The 25834-nt window shown below is 58.9% G+C and overlaps 6 protein-coding genes across 6 annotated transcripts in view; 3 read left to right on the top strand and 3 right to left on the bottom strand.

Annotated features, from left to right (window-relative positions):
• Positions 1–307: 307 nt before the first annotated feature.
• On the top strand, positions 308–1174 carry J7T54_008343 (uncharacterized protein; the record flags this gene model as incomplete). Its single annotated transcript, XM_051505371.1, has 1 exon — positions 308–1174. One exon carries the CDS (start codon positions 308–310, stop codon positions 1172–1174), a length of 867 nt encoding a protein of 288 aa, XP_051363113.1.
• A 395-nt stretch (positions 1175–1569) lies between these two features.
• Positions 1570–3343, bottom strand: J7T54_008342 (uncharacterized protein; the record flags this gene model as incomplete). The annotated part of the gene is made up of 4 exons (XM_051505370.1): positions 1570–1765; positions 1815–1981; positions 2050–3192; positions 3299–3343. 4 exons carry the CDS (start codon positions 3341–3343, stop codon positions 1570–1572), a joined length of 1551 nt encoding a protein of 516 aa, XP_051363112.1.
• A 501-nt stretch (positions 3344–3844) lies between these two features.
• On the top strand, positions 3845–9265 carry J7T54_008341 (Leucinostatins biosynthesis cluster protein H; the record flags this gene model as incomplete). Its single annotated transcript, XM_051505369.1, has 14 exons — positions 3845–4063; positions 4144–4678; positions 4740–4969; positions 5066–5354; positions 5407–5640; positions 5701–6548; positions 6605–7187; positions 7251–7374; positions 7449–7520; positions 7572–7687; positions 7737–8370; positions 8436–8516; positions 8579–8995; positions 9046–9265. The coding sequence occupies 14 exons, from the start codon at positions 3845–3847 to the stop codon at positions 9263–9265; spliced, it is 4602 nt and encodes a 1533-aa protein (XP_051363111.1).
• Positions 9266–10036: 771 nt separating this feature from the next.
• J7T54_008340 (uncharacterized protein) lies at positions 10037–11001 on the bottom strand (the record flags this gene model as incomplete). Its single annotated transcript, XM_051505367.1, has 3 exons — positions 10037–10512; positions 10575–10698; positions 10783–11001. 3 exons carry the CDS (start codon positions 10999–11001, stop codon positions 10037–10039), a joined length of 819 nt encoding a protein of 272 aa, XP_051363110.1.
• Positions 11002–11497: 496 nt separating this feature from the next.
• J7T54_008339 (branched-chain amino acid aminotransferase) lies at positions 11498–12741 on the bottom strand (the record flags this gene model as incomplete). The annotated part of the gene is made up of 3 exons (XM_051505366.1): positions 11498–12396; positions 12463–12633; positions 12687–12741. The coding sequence occupies 3 exons, from the start codon at positions 12739–12741 to the stop codon at positions 11498–11500; spliced, it is 1125 nt and encodes a 374-aa protein (XP_051363109.1).
• Positions 12742–13736: 995 nt separating this feature from the next.
• Positions 13737–25834, top strand: part of J7T54_008338 (nonribosomal peptide synthase) — a gene marked incomplete at both ends in the record, with an annotated part of 28608 nt that continues 16510 nt past the window's right edge. The window contains one exon of the mRNA XM_051505365.1: positions 13737–25770. Coding sequence (XP_051363108.1) covers positions 13737–25770 — 12034 coding nt within the window. The remainder of the gene's footprint in view (positions 25771–25834) is intronic.

Genomic DNA, 25834 nt, shown 5'->3' with positions numbered 1-25834 from the left:
GTCAGATCGTCGCCAGTGCAAGAGCCAGAAGCGGCGATGCTGGTTTCTGTTGCGCCATGATGCGAGGCCAGCCAAGTGCCGAGCGCAACTCAAGCAATCGGTGCCGACTTGCAGTCAAGATGCGTGAGATGGATAGATTCATGTCAGCTTCGCCGAGCTTGCTCTTTGTGGCCAGTCAATCGCTAAGGCTACCCAAGGCATGAGGGTGCACAAGCATCATTTCCCTCCCCTCCCTCTCTTCGTTGCTGTTCTGTGTCGACTACTCTGCTACTCTACTGCCCCCTACTCTATCGCAACGATCAAGGTCATGTGGCTCATCCCCTTCTTGGGGGACCTCCTGGCCGCCCACCCTTGGCTTCTGACGCTCTGCCTCCTCGCGGTCCTGAACGCCAAAGTCCTGCCGGGCGCCTGGACCCTCCGCGTTCTCTGGCAGTACAACGTCAGCTATTACGCCTCGAGGCGACGGACGCGCCCTGCACCGCTGCCGACCAACCCAGACCGCCGCGTCGCGTCCTGGCATCATGGCCCTGGCTCCTCGACAGGGTCGCATCCCCTTTTTCAGGCCGACAGGATCAGGAGCCATGTGGCTCTGCTCGAGATCGACATCAACCTGCACAAGTCCAACGCCACCTTCTTCACGGACCTCGATGTGTCGCGGATCCGCCTCATGGCCCGCCTCATGGCCCCGGCGTGGCCCATGGACAAGATGCAGATCGAGTACACGGGCCGCGACGGACAGCCGAGGAGGGAGACGGTCCGCGGCAGGGCCGCCTTCATCCTCGGCTCGGCCCACACGACGTTCCGCAAGGAGATGAGGGCGCTGGCGCGGTACGAGGTCCATTCCGCCCTCCTCGCCTGGGACACGCGTTGGCTCTACGTCGGGTCGTGGTTTGTCGCGCCAGGGCAGAGCACCACCATCTACGCCGCGAGCCTCTCCAAGTATATTCTGAAGAAGGGACGCATTACCGTGGCCCCCAGCCAGTTTCTTGAAGAGGGCGGGTGGATCCCACCAGCGCATGCAGACGACGATGAGCAGCACGGGGCCAGATCGCGTGCGTGGTCGTGGCAGAACGCCGAGACGCAGAGAGCGCGCGGCATGGAGACGGTCAGGGGGTGGGCCAGCGTCGACGACGGCCTGGTCAAGGCGTACGCCTCTGTCTGCCATGGCGAGTAGCAGCTAGTAACCCCCATGAACATGTTGGCACATGACTCCTACACACATTATCGCTCTCCGTAGTCTTCACCGACTTGACAGTGCGTAGTTTATATGCTACTCTCCCTGTACCATACTCGGGGAGGCTCCCATCGAGCTTCTTCGCCCAGGGGCTGTTCTGGACGCGTAAGCCCGTGGACAAGACATGCAAGCCACTACGTTGTACTAGGGCAGAGAGGCAGGCAAACACACGGGCAGAACAGGGAACACTGCGAGTTTGAGCACCATTGGCTGGTAGCATTCACCTCCTCTTCTACGCGGTCCAGATGGAGCGTGCCCTGGTTGTTGGCCGACTAGCGAGCACGGATCTACAGACACCGTCCATGGATCGACATGCCTCAGTCGCTCGCTGTCCCTCACATGGACCCGTGAGCCGCGCCCTCATTCTGATGGGCACCTGTGCCAACGGGCGTCAGCCGAATGCTCAGTGGCCCCTTGTCCCACAGGGTGAAGATCTTCTGGTCCATCCAGTCCGTATCCGGGTCCACCAGCGCCATGTCGAACTCGAGGACCAGACGGGCCAGGAGGAGCCGCATCTCTGCATAGGCGAGGCTGCAGAACGCGTTAGCACCATTGCTCACGAGCTTCGTGGCCAGCATACCTCTTGCCGAGGCAGTTCCTGGGGCCGAACGAAAAGGGATTCAGAACGGCCAGGTTGTCGTCGGCGTACTCGGGGTCTCCGAGGAAGCGCTCGGGCGCAAACGTCTCGGGCGACGCAAAGTTGCGCGTGGAGTGGTTGGCGGGCCACTGCGAGAGGGAGACGGACGTCTGTCGGCGTTAGCTGGCACGGACAGCAGAGAAGGGAATCAAGCAAGGAGAGAGAAAGAGAAACTTACGCCCCCCGGAATCCAGTAGCCGCTGATGTGGTCGCCCGCCTCGGGCACGAGGCGCATGAAGCCGGCGGCGTTGGGCGGGTAGATGCGCAGGGCCTCGTTGAGGACGGCGAGCATGTACTTGAGCTCGTTGACGCGCGCGAGGGTGACCTCGGCGGGCTCGGCAAAGGCGCCGCGGACCTCGTCCTGGAGGGCGCGGAGCTTGTCCGGGTTGGTTAGGAGCAGGTAGGTGCAGCCCGAGAGGAGGGTGGCGGTGGTCTCGCTGCCGGCGATGAGCATAATGTTGGCGTTGCTGTCAATCTCGTCGCGACTGAGGCGCTTCCTGCTGCTGCCCTCGTGCGCCGTAATGTGCGTCATGAGGTCCGGGTGCGTCGTGGCGGCCGTGCCCTCGGCCTCGAGGCGCTGGGCAACGCGCTCAAACACCCACATGTTGAAGGCCCGGCGCTTCTCGAGCAGGTCCCGGGGCGCGAGGCGCTTGACGAACCACTGCCACGTCGGGTAGCGGCGGATGACGCTGTTGAGCGAGATGGCGCGCACCGAGGCGAAGAGCATGCGCACCCAGGGGTGGAAGTCGCTGTCGCGCAGGCAGTAAAAGGGCTCGCCAAAGGTGAGGTCCGCGATGATGTCAAACGTAAAGTAGTTGAACCAGCGGACAATGTCCACCTGGCCCCGGGACGGCCCCTCGACCTGCTCGTGCAGCCGCTGGATGAAGAGCGAGACGTAGCCCTGGATCAGGGGCTCCTGCTCACGGATCGCCCGGTCCCCGAACGCGGGCGCAATCGCCTTGCGCATCCGAGGGTGCGCCTCGGCATCCGCCTGGAGGATGGACCACGTATCGTTGTACGGCGCGGCGAACCATCGCCGGTCCTTGAGATACTTGCCCCTGGCCGCCTTGGCCCCCGTGTGGACGCCGTAGATGTCCTGCCACGCCGTCTCCCCGGAGATGAAGGACACCTCGTCGGGTGCGATGCGGACCACCTCGCCGTACGTCTCGTGCAGCTCGTGCAGCCACCGGACGAGGTCGCCCTGGAGGAGCTTGCGCGCATACAGAAGCCGCGTGACGGCGGCTAGCTTTGGCCCAGGGATGCGGCGCAGCGGGTGGACAAAGGCGAGGTAGCCCGCGTAGATGGCCTGGTACGCAACGACCTGCCTTTCTGTCAGTCCAGTCCAGTCTTGAGAAGTCAGGCGGAGGAGAAAGAGTTGAGGGATCACTATACGAGGAAGAGGACAAAAACAGCCAAGCGAGGCGCACTGTCGAGGTGGACAAGGCTGGGCCAGCTGGCCCCGGGATGAGCATCAGTGTGGCTTCCCATTGTGCATGTATGTATGTAACGTGGACGCTAGAGACACCCAACAGGCATCTCAAGCCCACAAAGGGTATTTAATGCAAGTGACAGGCGGCCAAGGACGGGACTGGACCGGAATCCTGCAGTCTGGCGCCTCTGTCTGTCAATCTGACGTGACGTGACGCTGTGGCCCCGGCTGAGTGATGCATGCATGCACTCCAGGTCCAGCCTCCAACTCTGTCTCTGTCAGCCAAGCGAGAGTGCCAGTCAGGGGGGTCGACCCCCTTGTCAAGGCTTGACGGACGGACAGGCCCGGCCCTGCATCGACAATCTGCGTGTGCCTTGTATGTTGCCTGTTGGGACCGATACGCGCAGCTTCAACTGGTAGGACACTTGGGAAAGCCCTCCCTTCGCACATTGCACCGCTTCGGTCCTCACTGTAGTAGCTTCCAGCAGCTCATTGAAGTTGTGTGTGTCAGTAGCCAGTCGCTCGCACCACCACCACCACCACCATGTCGAGGCGTCGAGACGGTGCGTGTCCCGATGGCAACTTCGGTCCATGGGCTGGGCCGGACTGTCGCGGCGGCTTCGACTTCACCCTGCTCTTTGAGGAGACCATCTTGTCCATCCTGCTCTCGGCTGTCTTCCTCTGCCTCACGGCCCTCGATGTGGCCTCGTGCCTCAAGGCGCCCACCAAGATCCGGGCCCACGCCATCACTTGGGTCAAGCTGGTGCGTTTCCGTCACTTGCGTTGCCACACGTTGTCTCGGATGACAATTGAAACCTGCTGACCGTCCTCGAACCATCCTAGACACTCGTCACCGGCCTCGTCGCGCTCTCGGCCGCCGCCCTGGGCATCCACGCGACCGAGGACGACACTAGCCAGACAAGCACCACAGTGCCGAGCGCGGCCCTCGTCCTCGTCGCGTCCATCGCCTTTGCGGTGCTTTCCACGCTCAAGCAGCGCGCCTCGCTGCGTCCCTCGCTGCTCATCACCGCCTATCTCTCGCTCTCTGTCCTGCTCGACGTCGCGCGCGCCAGGACACTATGGCTCTCTCCTTCCGTGTCCACGTCCACTCGTTCCGTGCTCACCGCGTCTCTAGCGCTGCGTGCCCTCATCCTGCTGCTCGAGAGCACGGAGAAGCGCTCGTATCTCCTGCCAGAGTACCGCAGCGTCGCGGCCGAGACCACCAGCGGTCCCATCAACACGAGTCTGTTCTGGTGGCTGAATCCCCTCTTCCTGCGTGGCTATAGAAGCCTCCTGGACTACGACCATCTAGGCCGCCTCGACGAGGAGCTGGATTCGGAACGACTGGGCGTGCGGCTGCGGCACGCATGGAGAAATGGTACGTGCGGTTCGAGGTTCGGGCCCCAGGTATAACAGAAACTGATGGCGCATCTCGACAGTCGAGGACCAGAAAAAGCCGAACGCCCTCTTTGGCGCCTGGCTGAGCGCTTTCCAGGGCCCGATTCTGCTGCCGGCCTTTGCACGCCTGTTCCAGATCGGCTTCACCTTTGCTCAGCCTTTTCTCGTCACAGCTGCTATCCGCCTCGCGGCGTTGCCTCAACAGGAACCCTACAACAATCTGGGCTACGGGCTGATCGGCGCCTACATTCTGGTGTACGGCGGCATCGCGGTAGGTCGAGCGGCCCCCAGGGCGGCCCTCCCTCGATCCCCTTCTCTTGCATCTCCATCCACACCCGTGTGTTCATGACTGACCCTGCCTCTCCAGATCTCCGTCAGCCAGTCCGAGTGGCGGGCCTGGCGCGCAGCTACCATGATGAGAGGCAGCGTCGTCCCGCTCATTCACGACAAGGCTGTCGTGCTCGATTCGTCGACACACACCGGTCTCAGCCACATGGGCGCCCTGACACTCATCAGCACCGATATCGAGACCATTGTCTCGGGACTCACCCAGCTCCACGAGACGTGGAGCAACGTGGTCGAGCTAGCCTTGTCCATCTACCTGTTGGAGCGGCAGCTGGGCGTCTCTTGCGTCATGAGCATCGGCTTCTCGCTTGGTAAGAAAGCTCCTTGTTCCTCTTTGCCCGGACTGACAGCGTCGTGCCCCAGTCGTCATGGTCGGGACAGGTTTTCTTGCCGTGCCCACGGGGACGCGCCAGGCTCTGTGGAATCAGGCCTCGCAGGAGCGTGTCGCGGCCACATCCCATACCCTGGGCAGCGTCAAGTGGATCAAGATCTCCGGCCTGACCGACATTGCCTTCTCCGCGCTGCGTAATCTCAGGGCCCACGAGCTCCAGGTCTCGGAGCGCTTCCGATGGCTGCTGGGCGGCTCTCTCGTGTTATGTGCGTTCCCCCCTTCCCCTGACCGCGGCCGCCAGGCAGCTGATCTAGTCTCTCGTCCAGCTCTCTCGACCCCTATCCTCGGCCCGCTGCTGACCTTTGCGACGGCCGCTGGCGTGTCCACGAGCTCAAACTCGGGGCTCAGCATTGCCCAGATCTTCACTGCATTTTCCATCATGGTCCTGCTCAACAGCCCCCTCACCAAGCTCGTGATTGCCCTCCCGCAGATCGCCGGCGCCGTGACCTCCTTCCAGCGTATACAAGACTTTTTGAACGCCCAGGAGTACCGCGACGTGCGCGGCGTCATGCTACTCGATGGGGAGGAGAAGGGCGGCGCCTCGGTGGCCGACAAAACCAATTACGGTGGCCGTGCCATGGCCACAATGCGTGGCGCGTTCTTCTGGTCTGGCAGCACCCCGGAGATGGGGGAAGAGTCTCGAGAGAAGGTAGACAGCAAGTCGGCCAGCGAGGCTCAAGCCGTCGCACGGATGGAGCATACTTCGCCCACGATCGTCATCTCGTCCCCCCTGCGCATCACGCGAAACACACTGACTGTCATCATGGGGCCCGTCGGCTGCGGAAAGTCTTCGCTCCTGCGCGCCCTGCTCGGCGAGCTCTCCGTGCAAGGCGAGGTGAGCGTAGGATGCGCGGGGCCCATTGCCTTCTGCGAGCAGAGCCCCTGGCTACCCAACGAGACGGTGCACCAGCTGGTCACCGGTCGTCTGCCTAGCGACACGGGTGACAAGAGTACCGTGGACGTCAGCTCCAAGCTCTCCGACGACGACGACTGGTATCGTACCGTGCTCCGCGCATGCCGACTCGAAAGGGACATTGAGACCTGGCCTCGAGGCGAAGAGACCAGGGTTGGCTCCAAAGGAATTACCATGAGCGGTGGCCAGAAGCAGAGACTTGTACGTTCCCCTGCCTCCTACCGAGCGTCCACTCACACGTACGAACCTTCTTCTAGTCCTTGGCAAGAGCCATATACGCACGACGCGAACTCCTCCTCCTTGACGACTCGTTCAGTGGCATCGACGCCAGCACAGAGGATGCCCTGTTTATGGGCCTCCTGGGCCACAACGGCCTCCTGCGCTCCGCCAACATGACGACGATCATGACCTCGTCCTCCAGTAGGCCTCTGCTTCCTCTCGGGCGCGTCATCAAAGCTCCGGTAGCTAATATCCGTCTAGCTCGCGTCTTGGCCTTTGCCGATCGTCTTATCACGATGAACCAGGAGGGGCATGTGACCGACATGAAAGACTTGCACACAGCCGAGGGCGACACAGTCGCCTCTGAAATCCTTGAGAAAATCGACCGCTGGGCCGCGCATGAAGCCCACGAGGATGGGCCGAGGACGGCTCCTGCTGCCTCGCGCGGCGACGGCCAGCCAGAGACGGAATTGATGACCACCACGGAAGCCCAGGCCGACGCCGCACGTCAGGTGGGCGACGCCAGTGTCTACAAATACTACGCAAAGGCAGCAGGATACCGCACTCTCGTCGGCTTTGTGGTGGCCATGTCCGTCTTTGCCTTTTGCGATGCCTTCCCCAGTACGTATAGGCCCCCTTGATCCGCTCCCGTCGCGGAGACATGCGAAACTGACGCAGAGCCAGGCATATGGCTGAAATGGTGGGCCGAGGCTAACGAGGATGGCGCGGGCAACGACCTTGGAAAGTGGTTCGGTGTGTACACACTCCTGTGCGTCGGTGCTCTGGTATCCTGTTTCATCGGCATGTGGTATGTATGGTCGACTCCTCGGTTTTGTCGCTTCGTGTCTCCCTCCCCGTTCAAAGGGACTGACCGAATCACAGGCAGCTTTTCATCCTGGCCATCAACAAGACGGCCAGTCAATTCCATGAGATCCTCCTCCATGCCGTCTCTCAGTACGTGGCCGTCCAACCCCCTCCCTGTACAGCTGCTGATCTGCTGCGCAGCGCGCCGATAGCCTTCCACGCGACAACCGACACCGGGACCACGATCAACCGGTTCAGTCAGGACCTGCAGCTCATCGATATGGAGCTGCCGCCCGCCGCCATGGGCGTGACAATGTGTAAGTGATGAAGCACGGGCCCCTGCAACATGTACTGACCAGACGCCAGCGACCGCCTTTGGCTTTGCCCAGTTCATTCTCGTCTGTGTCTCCTCGCGGTACCTGTCCATCCTCGTTCCCTTTCTGATCCTCGCCTTCTATCTGCTGGGCCACTTTTACCTCCGCACGGCCCGGCAGCTTCGTCAGATGACCATCGACCTCAAGGCGCCTCTGTATACCCACTTCATGCAGACGCTGACGGGGATGGTCTCGATCCGCGCGTTCGGCTGGCAGGACCGCTCGGCGCACCAGAACATCCTCATCCTGGACAAGTCCCAGCGGCCCAACTACCTCCTCTACTGCGCCCAGCGATGGCTGACACTGGCCGTCAACATCATCATCATGCTCGTCGCCATCGCCCTCATTGTGGTGGTCACCAATCTGCGCGAGGCCATTGGGCCCGGCTACGTCGGTGTCGCGCTGAGCAACATCCTCGCCTTTAGCTTCACCGTCCAGGCCATCATCACGAGCTGGGTGCAGCTCGAGGTGTCGCTTGGCGCCGTCGCGAGGATCAAGACATTCGCAAAGGCGCTCCCCAGCGAGGACGACGTGGCAGGCCTAACGGAAAGCACCGGAGATATAGCGGAGAGCTCGTGGCCCCCCGAGGGCCAAGTGTCTATCCGCAACCTGTCAGCGTCCTACTCGTGAGTCTCCGTCTCCCGATCTGGCATAATTACATCCCAGATCTTATCACTGACATTTTTCACAGACCCTCCGCCAAGGTCCTCGACAATGTGTCGCTCGAGGTAGAGGCTGGTCAAAAGGTCTGCATATGCGGCCGAACGGGGAGGTAAGCATGCCCCTTGCCACCCATGGCGACCAAGGCGCCGAATGACTAACGACTGCGCATAGTGGGAAATCCTCTCTCTTCCTGTCCCTGCTGGGCCTCGTGGAGCAAGACTCTGGATCTATCTTTGTCGATGGCGTGGATCTCGCAGCCCTGCCCCGCGAGTACCTCCGGTCCAGGATCGTCGCGATCCCACAGGAGGCGTACATCTTGCCAGGCTCTGTCCGCTTCAACATTGACGCGCACCACCAGCACGAGAGCACAGCCACCGACGGCCGCGATGCGCAGCGGGATCACCTCATCCTCGAAGCGCTCGACAAGGTTGGGATGCGACACATGGTCGAGGCCCGCGAGGGCGGTCTCGATGCGGCCATGGACGAGAACACGTTCTCCCAGGGCCAGATGCAGCTGCTCATGCTGGCGCGAGCGATGATGAGGCAGACGGGCGGTCGGCTTCTCCTCATTGATGAGGCGACAAGCAGGTATGGCATGTCCCTCCCACGCAGATGGCTCTTCTCTGACCCGATTCCAGTCTTGATCAGGCAGCTTCGGCCAAGATTGATGAAGTCATCAAGACGAGCTTCGCGAACTGGACCGTCCTCGCCATTGTCCACAAGCTCGAGGTGACGTTGGACTACGACAAGGTGGTGGTGCTGGATGCGGGCCAGGTCCTGGAATTCGATGAGCCCAGGGCACTGCTGGCACGGCCGTCCGTCTTCAAGAAGCTATATGAGTCTTCGACAGAGGGCTGACCGGAAACCCAAGGTCATCTGAGATCCTGGGCACCAGGAATGCCACTCTCCTCTGTATCTTTCCCAGATATTCTGCCAAGTGGCATGGCTTTTAGCGAAAGTTGAATAGGGAAGACGCAGAGAACGATTATCTATCTCAAGATGATGGTGATGCCAAGGGAGAAAGAAGAACGCGAGAGCCCGAAGATGACGCCGTTTGACATTGTGGGCCGAGTCTGTACCCTAACCAATCAGCGGCTGTTTGGTACAACCTGCCTGACACGCAACAGCTTCTCTCGAAAGTGATAACTTGGTCTGGTTTTGGTTCTTCACGTAGGTCTATGTAAGATGAGTTTGAGATTATCGCAAAGGAATGAGGGCGCTGCTGGTATCATAGTGTAGCATGGTGTAAGCACTGACTTGGACTAAGCCAAGAGAAAAGGGTTAACATAAAAAGCATGGAAAGAAAGACAATAAGTTAGTTAGACACAATGAGAAACAGTTCCATTAAACGGCAACGGCAATCTAATTGTATTTGAGAGAATCCAAATTCGCGCGATGAAAGAAAGAATTCTTCAATATTTTGCCGTCATTTATTAGCTCACACATCATCACATATGTGCTCTTTCTTCGTAGTATCATGCCGTGCTGCAGGGTAAGTAGACTACATCCTTCGACAAGGCACTTGGCTTGGCTTGGCCTTGGACCATCATCTTTGGAGGCAGCGTGATATCTTTTTGCATGTAAATACAGGAAAGTCCCTACAAGAACTCATATAGCAAAGTAAGCAGCTCATTTCCCGCCGGAGGCATTCAGCGATACGCGCTCTTTGCACCAGTTCCTCGTCCCCACGACACCGAGACACCTGCCTTCAGGAGACACCCCTTCCACGTGGATGTCTTCCCCATCGCCACAAGAAAGGTCCACGAGCACCCTGCCGAGCTCCCGTGAGTCGCCAATCATGGACGTCATGCCGAAGAAGGAATAGACTGGCAGGCCAACCCAGTTGCTCCACTTCTTGCCCAGCGTGAGCGGCTTGAGCCAGGGCTTGACAGCCTCGTGCTGCCGGTAGTCAATGAGCATCGGACGTGCGCAGTAGATCCGCAGCGATGGCACGGCTTCCTCGTTTGGGAGCGGTTTCCCCGGCCGTTCGACCAGTGGCAGCCTCTTGCTGGTGTCATGATGCAGCTGGAACAGAACCTCCTCGGCCTGCGACTTGACGTCGAGGAAGAACACCCAGCGCGAATTCGGTGTGTGGATCTGGTCATCTAGAGCCGCGTCAGCCATGTTTCCAAACCTCGTTGCTCATTGCACCCATCACATCACGTACGCGATACATAGACAAAGTTGAACTTGTCGTTCAGCCTGGCGAAGCTCTTGGCAGCAGCAACCGGCAGGTCAATGTGAGCCGCCTCGTATTCTCTAAGGCCCGGAAACAGAACCGTCAGCCTCAACTAGGACTCCAAGGCGGGACAGGCATTTGGAGAAAAAGAGAGGGGGCATTACGCGCGCGTCACGCTGGCCTGAGGCGGGCCAACTGTCCAGATACAGCCGTGGGCGCCGGAAAGACGCTGGAGTGTCTCTGGACTGTAGCGGCCCAAGTCCTCCTCTATCAGGACGGTGACCTTGTCGTGGCCCTCTGCCTGCGGTACGGCTTTCCGGCTGATGATGGTGACTTTGGTCACAGTATCCTCCTGCAGCAGGAAGTCGAGCGCGCAGGCGCCCACCAGACCCGTTCCCGTCAAGATTATGTGCATGGTCGCTGCGGTGTGCTATATCTGCTGAGTGGGAGACGAGGCAGGACGGTTATCTCTGCTAGAAGCACGAGGGCGGGCTTGGTCAATGAGCCTCACCAAAGCAGAAAAATAGCAGACGACTCATAGTTCATGTTGTTTGCTGCTTCATGTGTACAGACCATATACAATCAGTGCCCGGCAGCTTGCTACCTCGCCGTCCAATGACGTTGAGATGCGCCCTGCAGGCCTGGCAGCATAAGTACAAGTCGCTGTTGGCATAGAACTGAGTAACCCATGACATGGCTTACTAAATCACCAAAAGGCGCACAAATAGCGACCTGCAGCTTACACACGCTGCAGCAGTGTACCTCATTGCTCAAGGTAGTATAGAGGTTTTGCACGTGGCGACAATCTCCATCGACAACCACTCTTGATGCGTGTGTATCGCAACATGAGGGGAATAATCCAGTGGAGCGAGGTCATGTGGCACAGAGTAAAGAATGAAGAGAAGGTGGCTTTAGTGAGCTCCTGGATGATCTATCTGTCTATCAGTCCCCGTTTCCGGGGGAGGGACCTTGTGCATCCACCCAAACCGATCCGCGGTCTTTCCCTTGTGGATGTCACGAAGATGCTCTTGCAAGATCTGTGTGTAGGGACCCAATTCTCCATCCTTGTCAGAGTATCGCAGTACTTCGCTGGTGCTCTCTCTGGTGATGGACCGAATACCGACCAGGGCCACAGCGGTACCGCACGCCATGATCTCGCTAAATTGTTCGAGCTCCGTGTACTTGACCGGTCTTCTTTGCACCGCCCAGCCGAGGTCGCTTGCGACGCGGCGCGCGCAATTGCTCGTGACACTGTCCACGACGTTCTTCGTGTCGGGGGCCACCAGAGTCGGGGTGCTCCCTTCTTGGACGCGGATGCCGAGAAAAGCCGACGTGGTGAATTCCTCCACCTCGCTCCGTGTCTGGCTATCGAGGTGCAGCGTAATGTCGAATCCTCTCTCCTTGGCCTGCCGACTCCACCGCATCACGGGGGAGTAGTTGCCGCCCACTTTGCCCGAGCCAGTTCCCCTCGGCGCCGCCCGGTCAAAGTCCTCGAGGATGAGGCAGTCCAGAGCCTCTGAGCCGTAAAAGGCCCCCGCGCAGGTGACGTAGACGCAAAAGAGGTACTCGTCGCTCGGCTTGAGCTGCATGGACCCCCCCGTGCCGAAGACGACGGGGCGTATGTACAGCATGCTCTCTTCGTCGTTGGGAGGCACGAACTCGGCATTGTGGGCCACGGCCATCTCTACGCTGCGGAGGAAGACGTCGTGTGGGACTGGAGGGATCGAGACGAGTTCGGCCGACTGACGGAATCGCCTCGCGTGGTAGTCGGGCCTGACAATGCGGATCTCGTCGTGAGGTGTGCGGAAAGCTTTGGAGAACGGTCAGTTCGACTGCGCATGTGCCTTGAAAGGGAGTGCAATGTGGTGTCCATCACCTTTCAAACCCTCGTAGGCTTCCTGACCGTAGTGGAAGACGGGCGCGAGACCGTGTACACGCAGATACGGATCTTCTACCAGCACCGGTTGAGACCAATCGCCCGTCGCGGCGCACCGTCGAGATTCGACATGGCTGTGGGTGAAGGTATCCGCGGATTGCGTCGACCAGTCTTGAATACGGCAGATCAGCAACACGATCCCGACGTGCTGTCCAAGAACTCACCAACACCTCCCCGCGGGGGCGGCGGGAAGCGTGTGCTCGTCGCTCCCACAAGCATGACGGGAATGATCGACTATGACTGTCAATGTGTAGTAGAGCCCACGACCAGCTTGAAGACAGAAGGACTACAGTTGGAGAGACATCTATCCACTTAGGCGTGCCGCGACTTTGGCCTCTGTCTACCCACTTCCTCTGGCTTTGTTTCTCTATGTATGGGCCTAGGTGCCACCACGTGGAGTGTGATGTCGTATCTCGTCTTTCTGTGGCCTTGCAACCCATGGCTAGAGACCCCATAAGTCTACTCACAAGTCCACAGACGACCCTGCAGCAGCAGGGGACTGTGTCACTGTAGAGGCAACTGGCTACACATACGTACCGTACGTGGTCAGACACAGAGGCAGTGATGACTGAGTGAGTGTACGGAGGTACCCAGCCTGAATTGCATATACACCGTGCACCTGACCAATCAATTGCGTTCAAGATGCTGAGTGTACCCGGACACTAAGCATTGCGCCTTACGAGAGAGCACTAGCCGGTGGGAACCGACAAGGGTGCGTGCATGAGCCGGTCCGCATGCAAGGGTTTGTCGACAAGGGACAGAGAACAGGGGTAGAAGCTGGAGTTGGATGACGATCAACGTGGTCTCTGACTTGGACGCAGTTGAGGGACGTATGATGATTCCATACTACGTACATGACCGTACAGTAACCCCGAATCCTCATCATTGGCCACCCCAGGATGGATGCGAGAGTGCATGGATGCGAACCATGGGGGTATCGATGAATCGGACAGCTTCTCCAAAGAAATTGTTCCGTCGCGAAGTGAATGGTATTGGCTTGTTTACGTGTAGACTGTAGAGCCTCCTGTCCTCTCCCAACGGAAACTCACTCCTTTCCAACATAGCCAACCCCAACATTGGAAAACACATGGAAAGAAAGAGCAATCCATCATTCGTATCTTGTTTACGAGTTTGTACACTCTAATCGCATGTCGACTGTCGCTGTGCACTGAACTGCCTGTACCGGTTTCTATCTACCAACGAGACTCGCCACGATGGCGCATCTAATTCTCGGCGCTCTGCACCGGGCAGCCCATGTGCGACACGCACAGGTGCTTCCCGACGAGGAAGGCAACCTCGCCGTCTTTTTAGAGATACATCGCGACGCGCCTGAAGTGGAGGGCCTGACGAATCGCGAGATCCTGTCTTCCCTCCGCAAACAGATCCGAGACACCACGGGGATCAAACCGCTACCAAAGAAGTGGATCATAGTCCTGCAGATCCCTCTTGACGAGGAGAAGAATGTGGACAACGAGAACTTGCGGCAGATGGTGGGCTGGTCCCCTCCTCCCGAGGCGCACCGCGAGAACATGAACCCAACCGACCAGGACGTTGGGCAGATGCTACGAGCGGGCTTCTCCCGCACACACCGAATAGAGGCCACCGAAGTTGACCTCCACAAGTCGTTTGTCAAGCTGGGAGGAGACTCCATGAGCGCCATCCGCCTCATGAACTACCTACTCGAGAGGGGGGTAGTGGTCACAGTCGCAAACCTACTAGGGAGCCCTCGCCTAATTGACGTCGAGTGGCACATGGACCAATCGAAACGAGAAGTTGGCTCCTCTTTGCAGACAAAAGCACTCGAGGCCGTGCCAGAAACATGTGACGACTATGCGCTGCGATCCAGTACACCCGCCCATCGAGCGACCTTTGAGCAGCGCATGCTGCGCGATCTCAGCATCGCCTCCTTGAAGGACGTCCAAGCCGTCTATCCCTGCACGTCCGTCCAGGAAGGCATGATTATTGCCGTGCTGAAAGAGCCCGAGAGCTACCGAGTAGAGCTCGTCGTCGAAGCGACACCTGTCCGTGCCAACAGCGCCATAGACATGAAAGCTCTGTCGGATGCTTGGGTGCACACAATCCAGCGACACGAGGCACTGCGGACAGTCTTTGTGCAGAGCGTGAGGGAATACGTTCTCTTTGAGCAGGTCGTGCTGCGAAGCGCGGCACCCCAAGTTCGCTCGCTCGAGGGACCTTGCGCGGATGCACAGAGCCAGTTGCACTTATGTCCACCGGTGCATTTCGACCTGACACGCCCTGCCCATCACCTTACCTTCTGCGAGGATGAGCAGGGCCGCGTATTTTGCAAGTTCGAATTTAGTCACGCGATTGTGGACGGCACGTCCTTATCCATCATACTACGAGAACTGCGTGATATATACAAGGGCAGGCCGCCTCCCGAGCCCCCTCTGCGTGGAGGCGATTACCACACCTTCCTCAGCGCTCAAGATAGCTCCCTGGAGTATTGGGGGAGACATCTGAGCGGCCAGGGAGCGGCTCCCTTCCCACGCTTGGGCTCTGAGGCGGCCACGGGGCAGGCCTCGCTGGCGGTGGAGCTTGGTAGCCTGGATCAACTGGCGTCGGCTTGCCAGGCCACGGGGATCACGCCGGCAACACTCATACAGACGGCATGGGCAATGGTTCTGCGCTATTACACGCAGTCCGATGCGGTGTGTTTCGGCTACGTGACCTCGGGACGTGATGCGCCTCTCCCTGGACTCGAGAATACCGTCGGCGCCTTTGTGCATATTCTGGCGCGACGGATTGTCCTCGACGACTCGCGCGACGCCTCTGGACTCCTTCACGACATCCAAGGGGACTTTGTTGAAGCCTTGTCACACCAATACTGCTCCCTGAAAGAGGTCCTGGGTGCCACGTCCCAGCCTGACCGAGCCCTCTTCGACACTGTCCTGTCGTGCATACACGATGACGAAGGCAAGGGTACGTCAGGGGGCGCTTCCGAAGACTCTTCGGAAGAGATGAAGCTCACAGCTCGAAGCGAGGCATTCCCCACCGAGTATCCCGTTTCTGCCGTCGCCATCAGCACGCCGACGTGTTTGCGCCTCCGTCTCACCTACAAGCTGCACACATTGTCCGACGCCACGGCCACGTCCTTGGTCGACTCGTTCCGCACCGCTATCTCCTGGCTCACCTCGCATCCAGCACGGCCTGTGACCGAGTGCCGACTGTTCAGCCGTCATGATCTGGACGCCATGCGCCAGTGGCACACGAATCCGCCGCCTCTGGTAGATGCATGCTTGCATCACATGATTGCGGAGCAGACGGCTTCCTATCTCGACCGACAAGCCATCCTAGCCCCGGAGGGTTCCTTTACCTACCGGGAACTCGAGCGCAAGGCGACGCTGCTCGCCGCCTACCTGCAACAGCAGTACCAGATCGGGCCCGAATCGCATGTGCTTTGTTGCTTTCCCAAGTCCGCCTGGACGGTCGTGTCCATGTACGGCATCCTAAAGGCTGGGGCCGCCTACGTGCACGTCGAGACGAGGCACCCCAGATCCCGCATCGCCACCATCGCCGAGAGCTGCCAGAGTCGTTGGATCCTGACCACCGCCGAGTCAGCAGGCCTCGTGGCAGGGGTGGTACCGAACGTGCTGACAATCGATGGCGATTTCTTGGACGAACTGGAGTCCCAGATCAACGCGGATGCCTTGCGGACTGCTGTGACGCCGACCAATGTGGCTTCTATTATATTCACATCCGGAAGCACGGGCGTGCCCAAGGGTATCGTCATGGAGCACGCTGCCTTTTGCAACTCGTTCATCGCCTTGGAGCGTGACATTGGCTGGACCAAGCCGCTGCGCATGCTGCAGTATTCGGCCCATACGTTCGATGTCGTCTCGCTCGAAGTTTTCTACACCCTCTGGAAGGGTGGTTGCATCTGTATACCTTCCGAGCACGAAAGGGTCAACGCCCTACCCAGTTCCATACGACGCCTGAATGCCAGCGCAGCGTTGCTGACCCCGTCCGTGGCCAGCACCTTCACCCACGCCGATGCGCCCTGTCTCGAGCAGCTCCTTCTCGGCGGCGAGGCGATCCCGCAGTCCGTCCTCGACAGCTGGGTATCCCTGCGACGGATTGGCATATACGGCCCAGCCGAGGTCTGCACCTGTTCGGCATGGAACCCACAACTGGGGAGCGTAGGGAAGACGACCACGCTGGGCCGTGTATCGGGGCTCGGCCTATGGGTTGTCAGCCCGGAAGACCACGAGACAATTTTGCCCCTGGGCTGTGTAGGCGAGCTGGTGATCCAAGGTCCGACGCTTGCTCGTGGCTATCTTGGACAGGCCGGCGCCGATGCGTGGCTGGTCAACGCATCATCCTTCCTACCCAAGCTAGAGGGCGTCGATGGTCATCGAGCCTACAAATCAGGGGATCTTGTGCGATACAACGCGGCTGGTACCATTGACTTTATCGGGCGCAAGGACAGTCAAGTCAAATACCATGGACAGCGCATTGAACTAGGCGAGATTGAGACGCAACTTGTCCACATCTCACCACCAGGCGTGGGCGGCATGGTCGAACTCGTCACGCACGAAGTGACTGGCCGGCAGATGCTTGTCCTCATCTTGTGGTTTGTGGACAGTTCGCACCTGGACGTGCCGTCTGCGGGCGTGCCTCGGCCCATGGCCGAGTCGGAATTTACCCCTGAAATCGGCGAGGTGATACGGCAAGTGATGGAGAGACTCGGCAAGAAACTGCCAACATACATGGTCCCCACGCTGGCTATCCCTCTCGCTGGTACGCCGGTCCAGACCTCATCAGGAAAGACGGATCGCAAGCCGCTTCGAGCTATAGCCCAGCAGCTGAGTCCGCAAGATCTCGCCCTCTTCTCCTCCATCGAACGGCCGGCTGTGGCAAGGGAGCTGAGTGAAACAGCTGTGGCTCTACGCCAGCTCTGGGCCCAGATCCTCAGCCTCGATGCGTCTCTTATCCAAGGCCATCATCACTTCTTTCGCCTGGGGGGCGACTCCATCGCCGCCACGAAGCTGGTCACACTGGCCTTCAAGAAGGGGCTCGAGCTCAGCGTGGCTGCCATCTTTGCCTCCCCCGTCCTGGAAGACATGGCCAGCACCACCAATCGAGCATCGTCTTTAGAACTTGCCCATCTTGCTCCGTTTGAACTCGCACCGCGAGGCGTGAGCCCGAGCGAGATACGACGCGTTACGTCCGTCACCTGTGGTGTCTCTCCGAACCAAGTCAAGGACGCGTATCCTTGTACACCACTCCAAGAGGGGCTCATGGCCATCTCGCTCAGGAACCCTCGCGCGTACATCGCCGTGGGTGCGTACAAGCTGCCGGATGACGTCGACCTGGACCGTCTGACCTCGGCATGCGCCGCGCTGGTCGAGCGAAACGATTTGCTCCGAACACGGTTCGTCCATGTCGAGGATGTTGGGCTGCTGCAGATCGTGGTGGAAGATGTCCTCCCCTGGGAACGAAGAACGAATTTGGACAATTTTCTCCTCTTGGAGGACGCCCCACCGACGAGCCTGGGGGCCAGGATGGCTCGATGGAGCCTCGTAGAAGACACGGGTGGTGGCAGGCATCTGGCCCTGGCAATTCATCACTCCCTCTTTGACGGCCACAGTCTGGGGTTGATGATGCTAGAGCTCCAAGATCTATACAACGGACTAGAGCTGCCCGCCCCGCTCCCCTATGCACACTTTGTGAAGTATATCGCAGAGAAACACGACGCTGAAGCAGAGAAGCGCTACTGGCAAGACCAGTTCTCCAAGTCCAATCCTTTCCCGCTCCCCTTCCAGTCCCGCCTGCCGTCATCGCCGACGTCCCAGGAGTATCTCCCCCAGGGCCAGAAGGATTTTTTGATTCCTGCTATCAAGAATAACCATACGAGTCACAGTGTGCCGACCCTCCTCAGGGCTGCCTGGGCCATTGTCAACGCCAAGTATGCGGGGACCGATGATGTCCTATTTGGCGTTACGGTATCTGGACGCACAGCCCCCGTGGCTTGGATTGATTGTATCGTTGGTCCAACCATCGCCACGGTCCCTCTGCGGATTCTTGTCGACAGCGGAACGTCTGTCACTGGACTGCTCGAAGCGATTCGGGACCAGATGATTCACATGTTCGACTTTGAACAGTCGGGCATTCAGAACATCGCCCGTATGGGAGGCGACACGGCCAACGCCGCTACCTTTGGCACGCTCCTCGTCGTTCAGCCTCCAGGGGCTTCCAAGCAGATTCAACTCTTCGAGCAAGACCCGGTTGGGTCCTCGGAGATTGGTAAGTTAGGATATGGATTCGTACTGACCTGCAGCCTCCGAGACGACAGCTCCATTCACTGCAATGTCATCTACGACCAGACGCGCATCGCGAGTGAGCGCGCCGACGGGGTGTGCGCTCACTTTCACGAGGCGTTCCGTCAGGTGGCCGAAGCTAGTGCGGATCTGCCTATTGGCGAGATCGAAATGGTGACGCGAGGTGATATCTCGACTCTGCGAGCTTGGAACAAGGAGACACCCCAAGAAGTCTGTCTGTCGGTTCCGCGTTTCATCGAACTGCAGAACGCCAATATGCCTGAAGCCATTGCGGTGGAATCGAAGGACGTCCGTCTCACATACGAGGAGTTGAACTCGACGTCGGATCGCCTGGCCTCGTACATACTATCGCGAGGCGTGAAGCCACATCAGATGGTGCCTTTTTGCCTGGAGAAGTCGGCGTGGGCCGTTGTGGCCATGCTCGGCATCATGAAAGCCGGGTGTGCGTTTGTACCCCTGGACCCCTCCCACCCTCGCCATCGGTGGCAAGCTATACTGGAGCAAATCGATGCCAGTCTGGTCCTGATTTCAGGGAGTATACAATCTCAGTTCGCCGACTTGGGGGTAGAGGCTCTGGAGATATCGGGAGATATCATCTCCAGCCTCCCTGCCGGTAGCGTGAACTTGCCAGAGGTCACAAACAAGCACTTGGCTTACGTGCTGTTCACATCTGGCACGACGGGCAAGCCCAAGGGCGTCATGGTTGAAAACGGCGCGGTATGTACCAGCTTCCAGGGTATCACGGGGTATCTAGGCTTTGATCAGTCCACAAGAGTCTTGCAGTACTCACCGTATGTGTTTGATGCGTGCTGCCTCGAGATCTTCGGGGCGCTTCTCCGCGGGGGGTGCGTCTGCGTACCAACAAAGGATGAGTGCCAACACGACATAGCGGGGGCGATCCGGAGAATGGATGTCACCTTTACCGCACTGACGGCCTCATTGTCGCGGCTCTTCACGCCGGACGAGGTGCCCAGCTTGAGGTCGATCCTCCTGGGAGGAGAGCCAAATACCCCCGACGTCGTCAGCACCTGGTCGGCAATCCAGGGACGCGGTGGCTACGGGCCTACCGAGGCTTGCACTGGCGCGACCGCGAGACTCTGGGAGACAGCACAAGACCCCCCGTCGAACATTGGAAAGGCTGTCAACTGCACAACGTGGGTGGTGGACCCCAGCGACCCCGAGAAGCTCGCGCCCGTCGGGTGTATCGGTGAGCTCGCCATCCAGGGGCCCACGCTGGCCCGTGGATACTTGGGAAGCCCAAGCCAGACAGCCAGCGTCTTTCGAGACGCACCACGATGGATGCGGGAAGTCACCGCAGACACTGGACGTATCTACCTGACTGGTGACCTCGTGCAGTATGAGTCGGACGGCTCGCTTAACTTTGTGGGACGCAAGGATAACCAAGTCAAGCTCAACGGGCAGCGAATCGAGCTTCGCGAGGTGGACGCATATGTCGAAGGGCTCGCTCCGGGGATTGACTGCGTCTCGGAGATTGGCACGCCGCTGGAAGGTCGATCTACGCAGCTCTTGGCCATGTTCTTCCAGTCGAAGCATGCTCTCGCGTCGCAACAGGCGTTCCCCCTTCTAACGGACGAGGAGGTCATTTGGCTCAAGGGGCTCGCCACCGATCTGGTAGCGCGCGTCCCGGGCTATATGGTTCCCCGACTCTGGATCCCCTTGAACAAGCTGCCCCTGACTATCTCGGGGAAACTCGATCGCAGTGCGCTCAAGCGAGCCATTCACGATCTGAGCGCGGCGCAGATCACAAGTTACAGCCTGGTCAACACGGGAGATCAGAAGAAGGAGGTGACCAACTCCTGGCAGTCGAGCCTGCGAGACCTCTGGGCGTCGGCTTTGCAGTTGAAAGCGTCTGCGATCAACGTGAACGACAACTTCTTTGCGTTAGGCGGTGACTCGATCGTCGCGATGAGGCTTGCCTCGAGTGCCAGGAAAAACGGACTTGACCTGGATGTCCCCACCATCTTCGCCAAGCCTACCCTAGAGCTCATGTCCCTGGCGGTACGACAAACGATGCAGAGCGAAGAGGAGGGTGCCTATGTGACTTTTTCGTCGATAACGGGCCCGGAAAGGCCAGACCTTCTGGCCACTATCAGCGCGCAGCTCGGCACGGCCAAAGAATGCATCAAAGACGTCTACCCTGCTACTCACATGCAAGAGGCCCTGATTTCCCTGTCTTTGAAGAAGCCCGGCTCTTACGTTGCCCAGCATGTGTTCCGCTTGCCAAAATCCTTGGACGCCGAGTGTCTGTCCAGGGCATGGTCGTCTGTTGTTTCAGCGTGTTCTGTCTTGCGATCGAGAATCGTTCAAGTCCACGGCGTGACCTACCAGGTCGTCCAAGACGAGGAGGCTTCGTGGTCCACCGCGCGCTTGGCAGACGTAGCAGACGAGAAGCAGTTCATGGCACACCTCAGGGAGAGACCCCGCGAAGAAATGTCTCTCAATACGAGATTGTGCCAGGCGACCTTGTTTGAGGCTGCTTGTGAAAGGTATATGGTGTTGACGGCACACCATGCCATCATCGACGGTTGGTCGGTCGGTCGCATTCTGTCTTTGCTGAATGACGCATACCATGGCGCATCTCTGCTCCCTCCACCAGACTTCAACACCTTTTCCGTCCAGGCCCGCGATGTGAACGAGCAAAGTGAGGCCTTCTGGGCCAGTGAGCTGGAAGGCGCTCAGGACTCTCGCTTCCCCAAAACGCAGGTTGACAGCCAGCAGAAGCAGAAAGAGCCCGAGACCACCGCCTTTTACAAGAGCCGCGTCAAATTGCCCAGACGTGCAAAGAGCAAGGAGACTACCTTGCCCACTCTCATCCGCGCCTCTTGGGCCCTCACGGTAGCGCAGCGGTGCGGCTCAACGGACGTGACCTTTGGCAACGTGGTCTCAGGCCGCAATGCGCCCGTATCGGGGATCGAAGAGATCGTTGGCCCTACGGTGGCCACGATACCATTACGCGCTCACACGCCGGCGGACGAGACCGTTGGTGCCTTCTTGAGCAAAGTGCAAGGCCAGTCTGCGCGCGCCATGCACCACGAGCAGTTCGGTCTCCAGAACATTGCCAAAATCTCTGATGACACACGACGCGCCTGTGATTTCACCAACATTCTCGTCATCCAGCCCAGCGAACTGGCTACGGATGGTCAGAGTCTCGGGCTTCAGCCGCTGGACAACGAAGAGGGCCACGCTGGCTTCATGGCCTACCCCCTTGTGCTGCAGTGCACTGTTCGCAGCAACGAGGAGGTTGAGCTCGGCTTTAGTTATGTCACCAAGTATCTCAACTTGATGGTGGTTGAAAGCCTGGCTAGGCAGATGCACCTCTTCCTCGAGCAGCTCTGTCAGGCAGACGTCGCATCGTGTCTCGGCACTCTCGAGACGTGCCATGCTCTCGACGTCAGGCGCATGAAGATGTGGAAGCCGAGTACGGTTCCAGACGCGGTATCCGCCGTGGCAGTTGCCCACCCATCCGAGCCTGCGCTCCAGGCGTGGGACGGCGGACTGTCCTATAGAGACCTTAATGTTCTCACGGACAAACTGGCGGACAAGTTGGCGGACCAGGGCATTGGCAGTGCGGATCTTGTACCCATCTACTTTGAGAAGTCAGTCTGGGCTGTTGTCGCCATGCTGGGCGTCATGAAATCCGGTGCAGCCTTTGTTCCCTTGAACCCCGACGACCCAGCTGGCCGCCGCAACGATGTGCTGTCGCAGATCAATTCAAAGGCCATTCTCTGCTCCGAGTCGATGCGGTCGCGCTGCACAGGACTGGCCAGCTTCGTCATGACTGTAGGCAGGGAGATCACTATGGAAGAGGAGCGTTCTGCGTCGGCCCTGGCGCACGCACGCATCGCAGCTGCTGACCAGGTGGCGTACGTCTTCTTCACTTCCGGTAGCTCTGGCATGCCCAAGGGCGTTGTGATGGGCCATGCGGCGTTCCACGAGAGCGTCGTGGGCATCGGCCTTCGCATGGGACTCAAAACTTCCAGTCGCGTGCTGCAGTACTCTGCTTTCGTCTTCGACGTGTCACTCGCCGAAATCTTTGCGACGCTCGTCACTGGCGGTTGCGTCTGCATTCCGTCCGACGAGGCGCGTATGAATGATGTCGCCTCCGCCATGCGGGATATGGCGGTCAACTTTGCCTTTTTAACGCCGTCAGTGTCGAGGCTGCTCAACCCAGCCGCGGTACCGCGTCTGGAGACTCTCGTTCTCGGTGGAGAGGCGGCCACCAGCGGCGACGTGCAGAAATGGGTCGGCCATGTGCGTCTGTTGAATGGATACGGGCCTACGGAAGCGTGTATCTACAGTGCCTGCTATGAATGGTTGCCCGGGCGCGACGAGGTGTCCACAAGTATCGGTGCTGGTCTGAACTGCGCCTGCTGGATCGTCGACCCGGATAACCACGACAGGCTCGTAAGCCCCGGTTGCGAGGGGGAGTTGCTTCTGCAAGGCTCGGTCCTTGCTCGTGGCTATCTACACGATGACGAAAAGACGGCGTCAGCCTTCATCAACCAGCCAGCTTGGGCCGCAGCGGCAGGGCTTCCACGAAATTCGCGTCTGTATAAGACAGGTGACCTTGTTCGCTATGGTGATGTGGACAGGATCGATTATCTAGGCCGAAAGGACTCGCAGATCAAGATCAACGGCCAGCGCGTGGAGGCTGGCGAGGTCGAGTACCAGCTCAAAGCAGCATGGACGATGGGCCATGTCCGCGATGTTGCCGTCCTGTCGATCGAGAACCTCGAACAGAGACTCGGCAGCACTCTTGTGGCATTCGTCTGGGTAGAAGGTGATCAGAACGCAGAGGGAATGAACACCTCGTCCTTCGAGGCCGGTATCCCCCCCCAGCTTGACTCGTTCCGCGACGATGGCGAGGCAGCACTGTCAGCGATGCGTCGCAGGGTTGGGCAGCACATGCTTCCCTCGCATTTCTTCTCGGTTGATTGCATGCCCAAGAGCGCTGCGGGCAAGATCGACAGGAAGAAGCTGGAGCAATGGGTTCGCGCACTGCCGACGGACGTGGTCCTGGCCTCCACCCTACGCCGTCGGCGGAGCGAAAACATTGCCCTGTCCACCGAAAAAGAGAGAATCCTCCAAAACCTCTGGAGCGTGGTGTTAGGTCTAGATGCTGACTCTATCATGGCGAATGACAGTTTCCTTGCCGTCGGAGGCGATTCCATTCGCTCTATCCACCTCGTCCAGTTGGCAAGAGAAAAGGGGCTGGCCCTGACAGTGGGAAAAATCTTTGAAACACCCGTCTTGTCTGAGATGGCCTTCCACACACCTGCTATTGAGGACGGCGAGCCCGCAGATGGCTTTATGATCGAGCCGTTTTCCATCCTCACCGGAGACCAAGATCAACAAAGTCTGGTAAACCAACTGGCCGAGGCTTGCAACGTGGCGCCAAGCACTGTAGCCGACGCATATCCATGTACCGCGCTCCAGGAGGGCATGATGGCGCTTTCAAACAAGCAGACAGGATCCTACATGGCGCAGGTTCCCTTTGAAGTTGCTGCCGACACGGACATTGACAGGCTCAAGATGTCGTGGCAAGCTGCATCGGATCGAGCCGAGATCCTCCGGACTCGAATCGTGGCAGGCCACAAGGGAGAGCTCATCCAGGTTGTCCTAAAGCCTTCAGACATTGAATGGACTGAGGTGACAGCACCGTCGCTCGATACATTCATGAGGAATGGCACCCAAGCTCCCATGGCCCTGGGTACTTCGCTCTGCCGCTTCACACTCATCAAGCAAGGAGGCAAAAGATCTTTCCTCTGGACAATCCACCACAGTCTGTACGACGGGTGGTCCATGGACCTTGTTCTGAGTATGGTCGACAAGCTCTATCACGGCTCTATAGTGGTAGACCACACCCCATTCGTCAACGCCATTGCTCATATTGAAGAGCGAGATCTTGCCGAGCAGCAAGCTTTCTGGCTGAAAGAACTCGAGGGCGCTCCTGGCGCGTCGTATCCAACTCTCCCTGCCGTCAACTATGTCCCGAAGGTGAATGCGGTGCGGACCTACGACTTCACTGTGCAGAGGGATTCAGGGTCGGGAATCACGTTTCCCACCATTCTCAAGGCTGCCTGGGCTCTTCTCCTGTCTCATTACTCGAGCACGGAAGATGTTGTACTTGGTCTCACCACGACTGGCCGTCAAATGGACGTGACTGGAGTGCAGTCTATCATCGGCCCGCTCGTCACCACCCATCCCATGAGGATCAGGCTGCCGCCGACCAGCAGTGTTGCGTCGATCCTGGAAAGTGTGCAGAAGCAAGGCACGAGAATGATACCATTTGAACAGCTTGGCCTGCAGAATGTCAGTAAGCTCAGTGAGGACTGTCGCATTGCTTGTGACTTCCGTGTCCTCGTGGTAGTGCAGCCTTACAAGGGAGAAGGCGGCAACCACAACGAGAACATCATGGCACCCGTTTTCGAAGAGGGAGGGTTCGAGTCCTTCCACACCTACCCCATTGTGGTGCAGTTATTCATCCAAGCCCACAATGGCGTTCGAGTGCACGTCACCCACGATCCCGCCGTGATCAACGCAGACCAGGTCGAGGCCATCTGCCACCAGCTCGAGAGTGTCACCGCACAGCTCTGTCGCAGCAGCGTCGAGGATTTCAAAGTGTCTGACCTGGACCTCGTTAGCCCCTGGGATAAAACCCGGCTCCTGCAATGGAATGCCTCTTGCCCTGAGCCAGAGCAGCATCTTCTGCACGAAAACATCCAAGAACGGGCCAGGAAGAGGCCAGATGAGCCTATAATCTGTGCCTGGGACGCCCAGCTCACCTATGGACAGTTTTCCAGGCTTACGGATGCCCTGGCGGATCACCTGGTGAGAGCATGCAACGTGCAAGTCGGAGAATATGTGCCATTTTGCTTTCCACAATCCGCCATGGCTATTGTGTCCATGGTGGGCATCATGAAGACTGGTGCGTCTTTCGTTCCTCTCGATCCTGCTCAGCCGATATCTCGTCAGTTACAAATTATGGAAAA

This window comes from Emericellopsis cladophorae (assembly GCF_022114955.1).
Source record: "Emericellopsis cladophorae strain MUM 19.33 chromosome Unknown NODE_14_length_400046_cov_116_985211, whole genome shotgun sequence".
Lineage (NCBI taxonomy): Eukaryota > Fungi > Ascomycota > Sordariomycetes > Hypocreales > Bionectriaceae > Emericellopsis > Emericellopsis cladophorae.
Note: the sequence above shows the minus strand (reverse complement) of the source record. Positions and strands in the feature narration are given on the sequence as shown.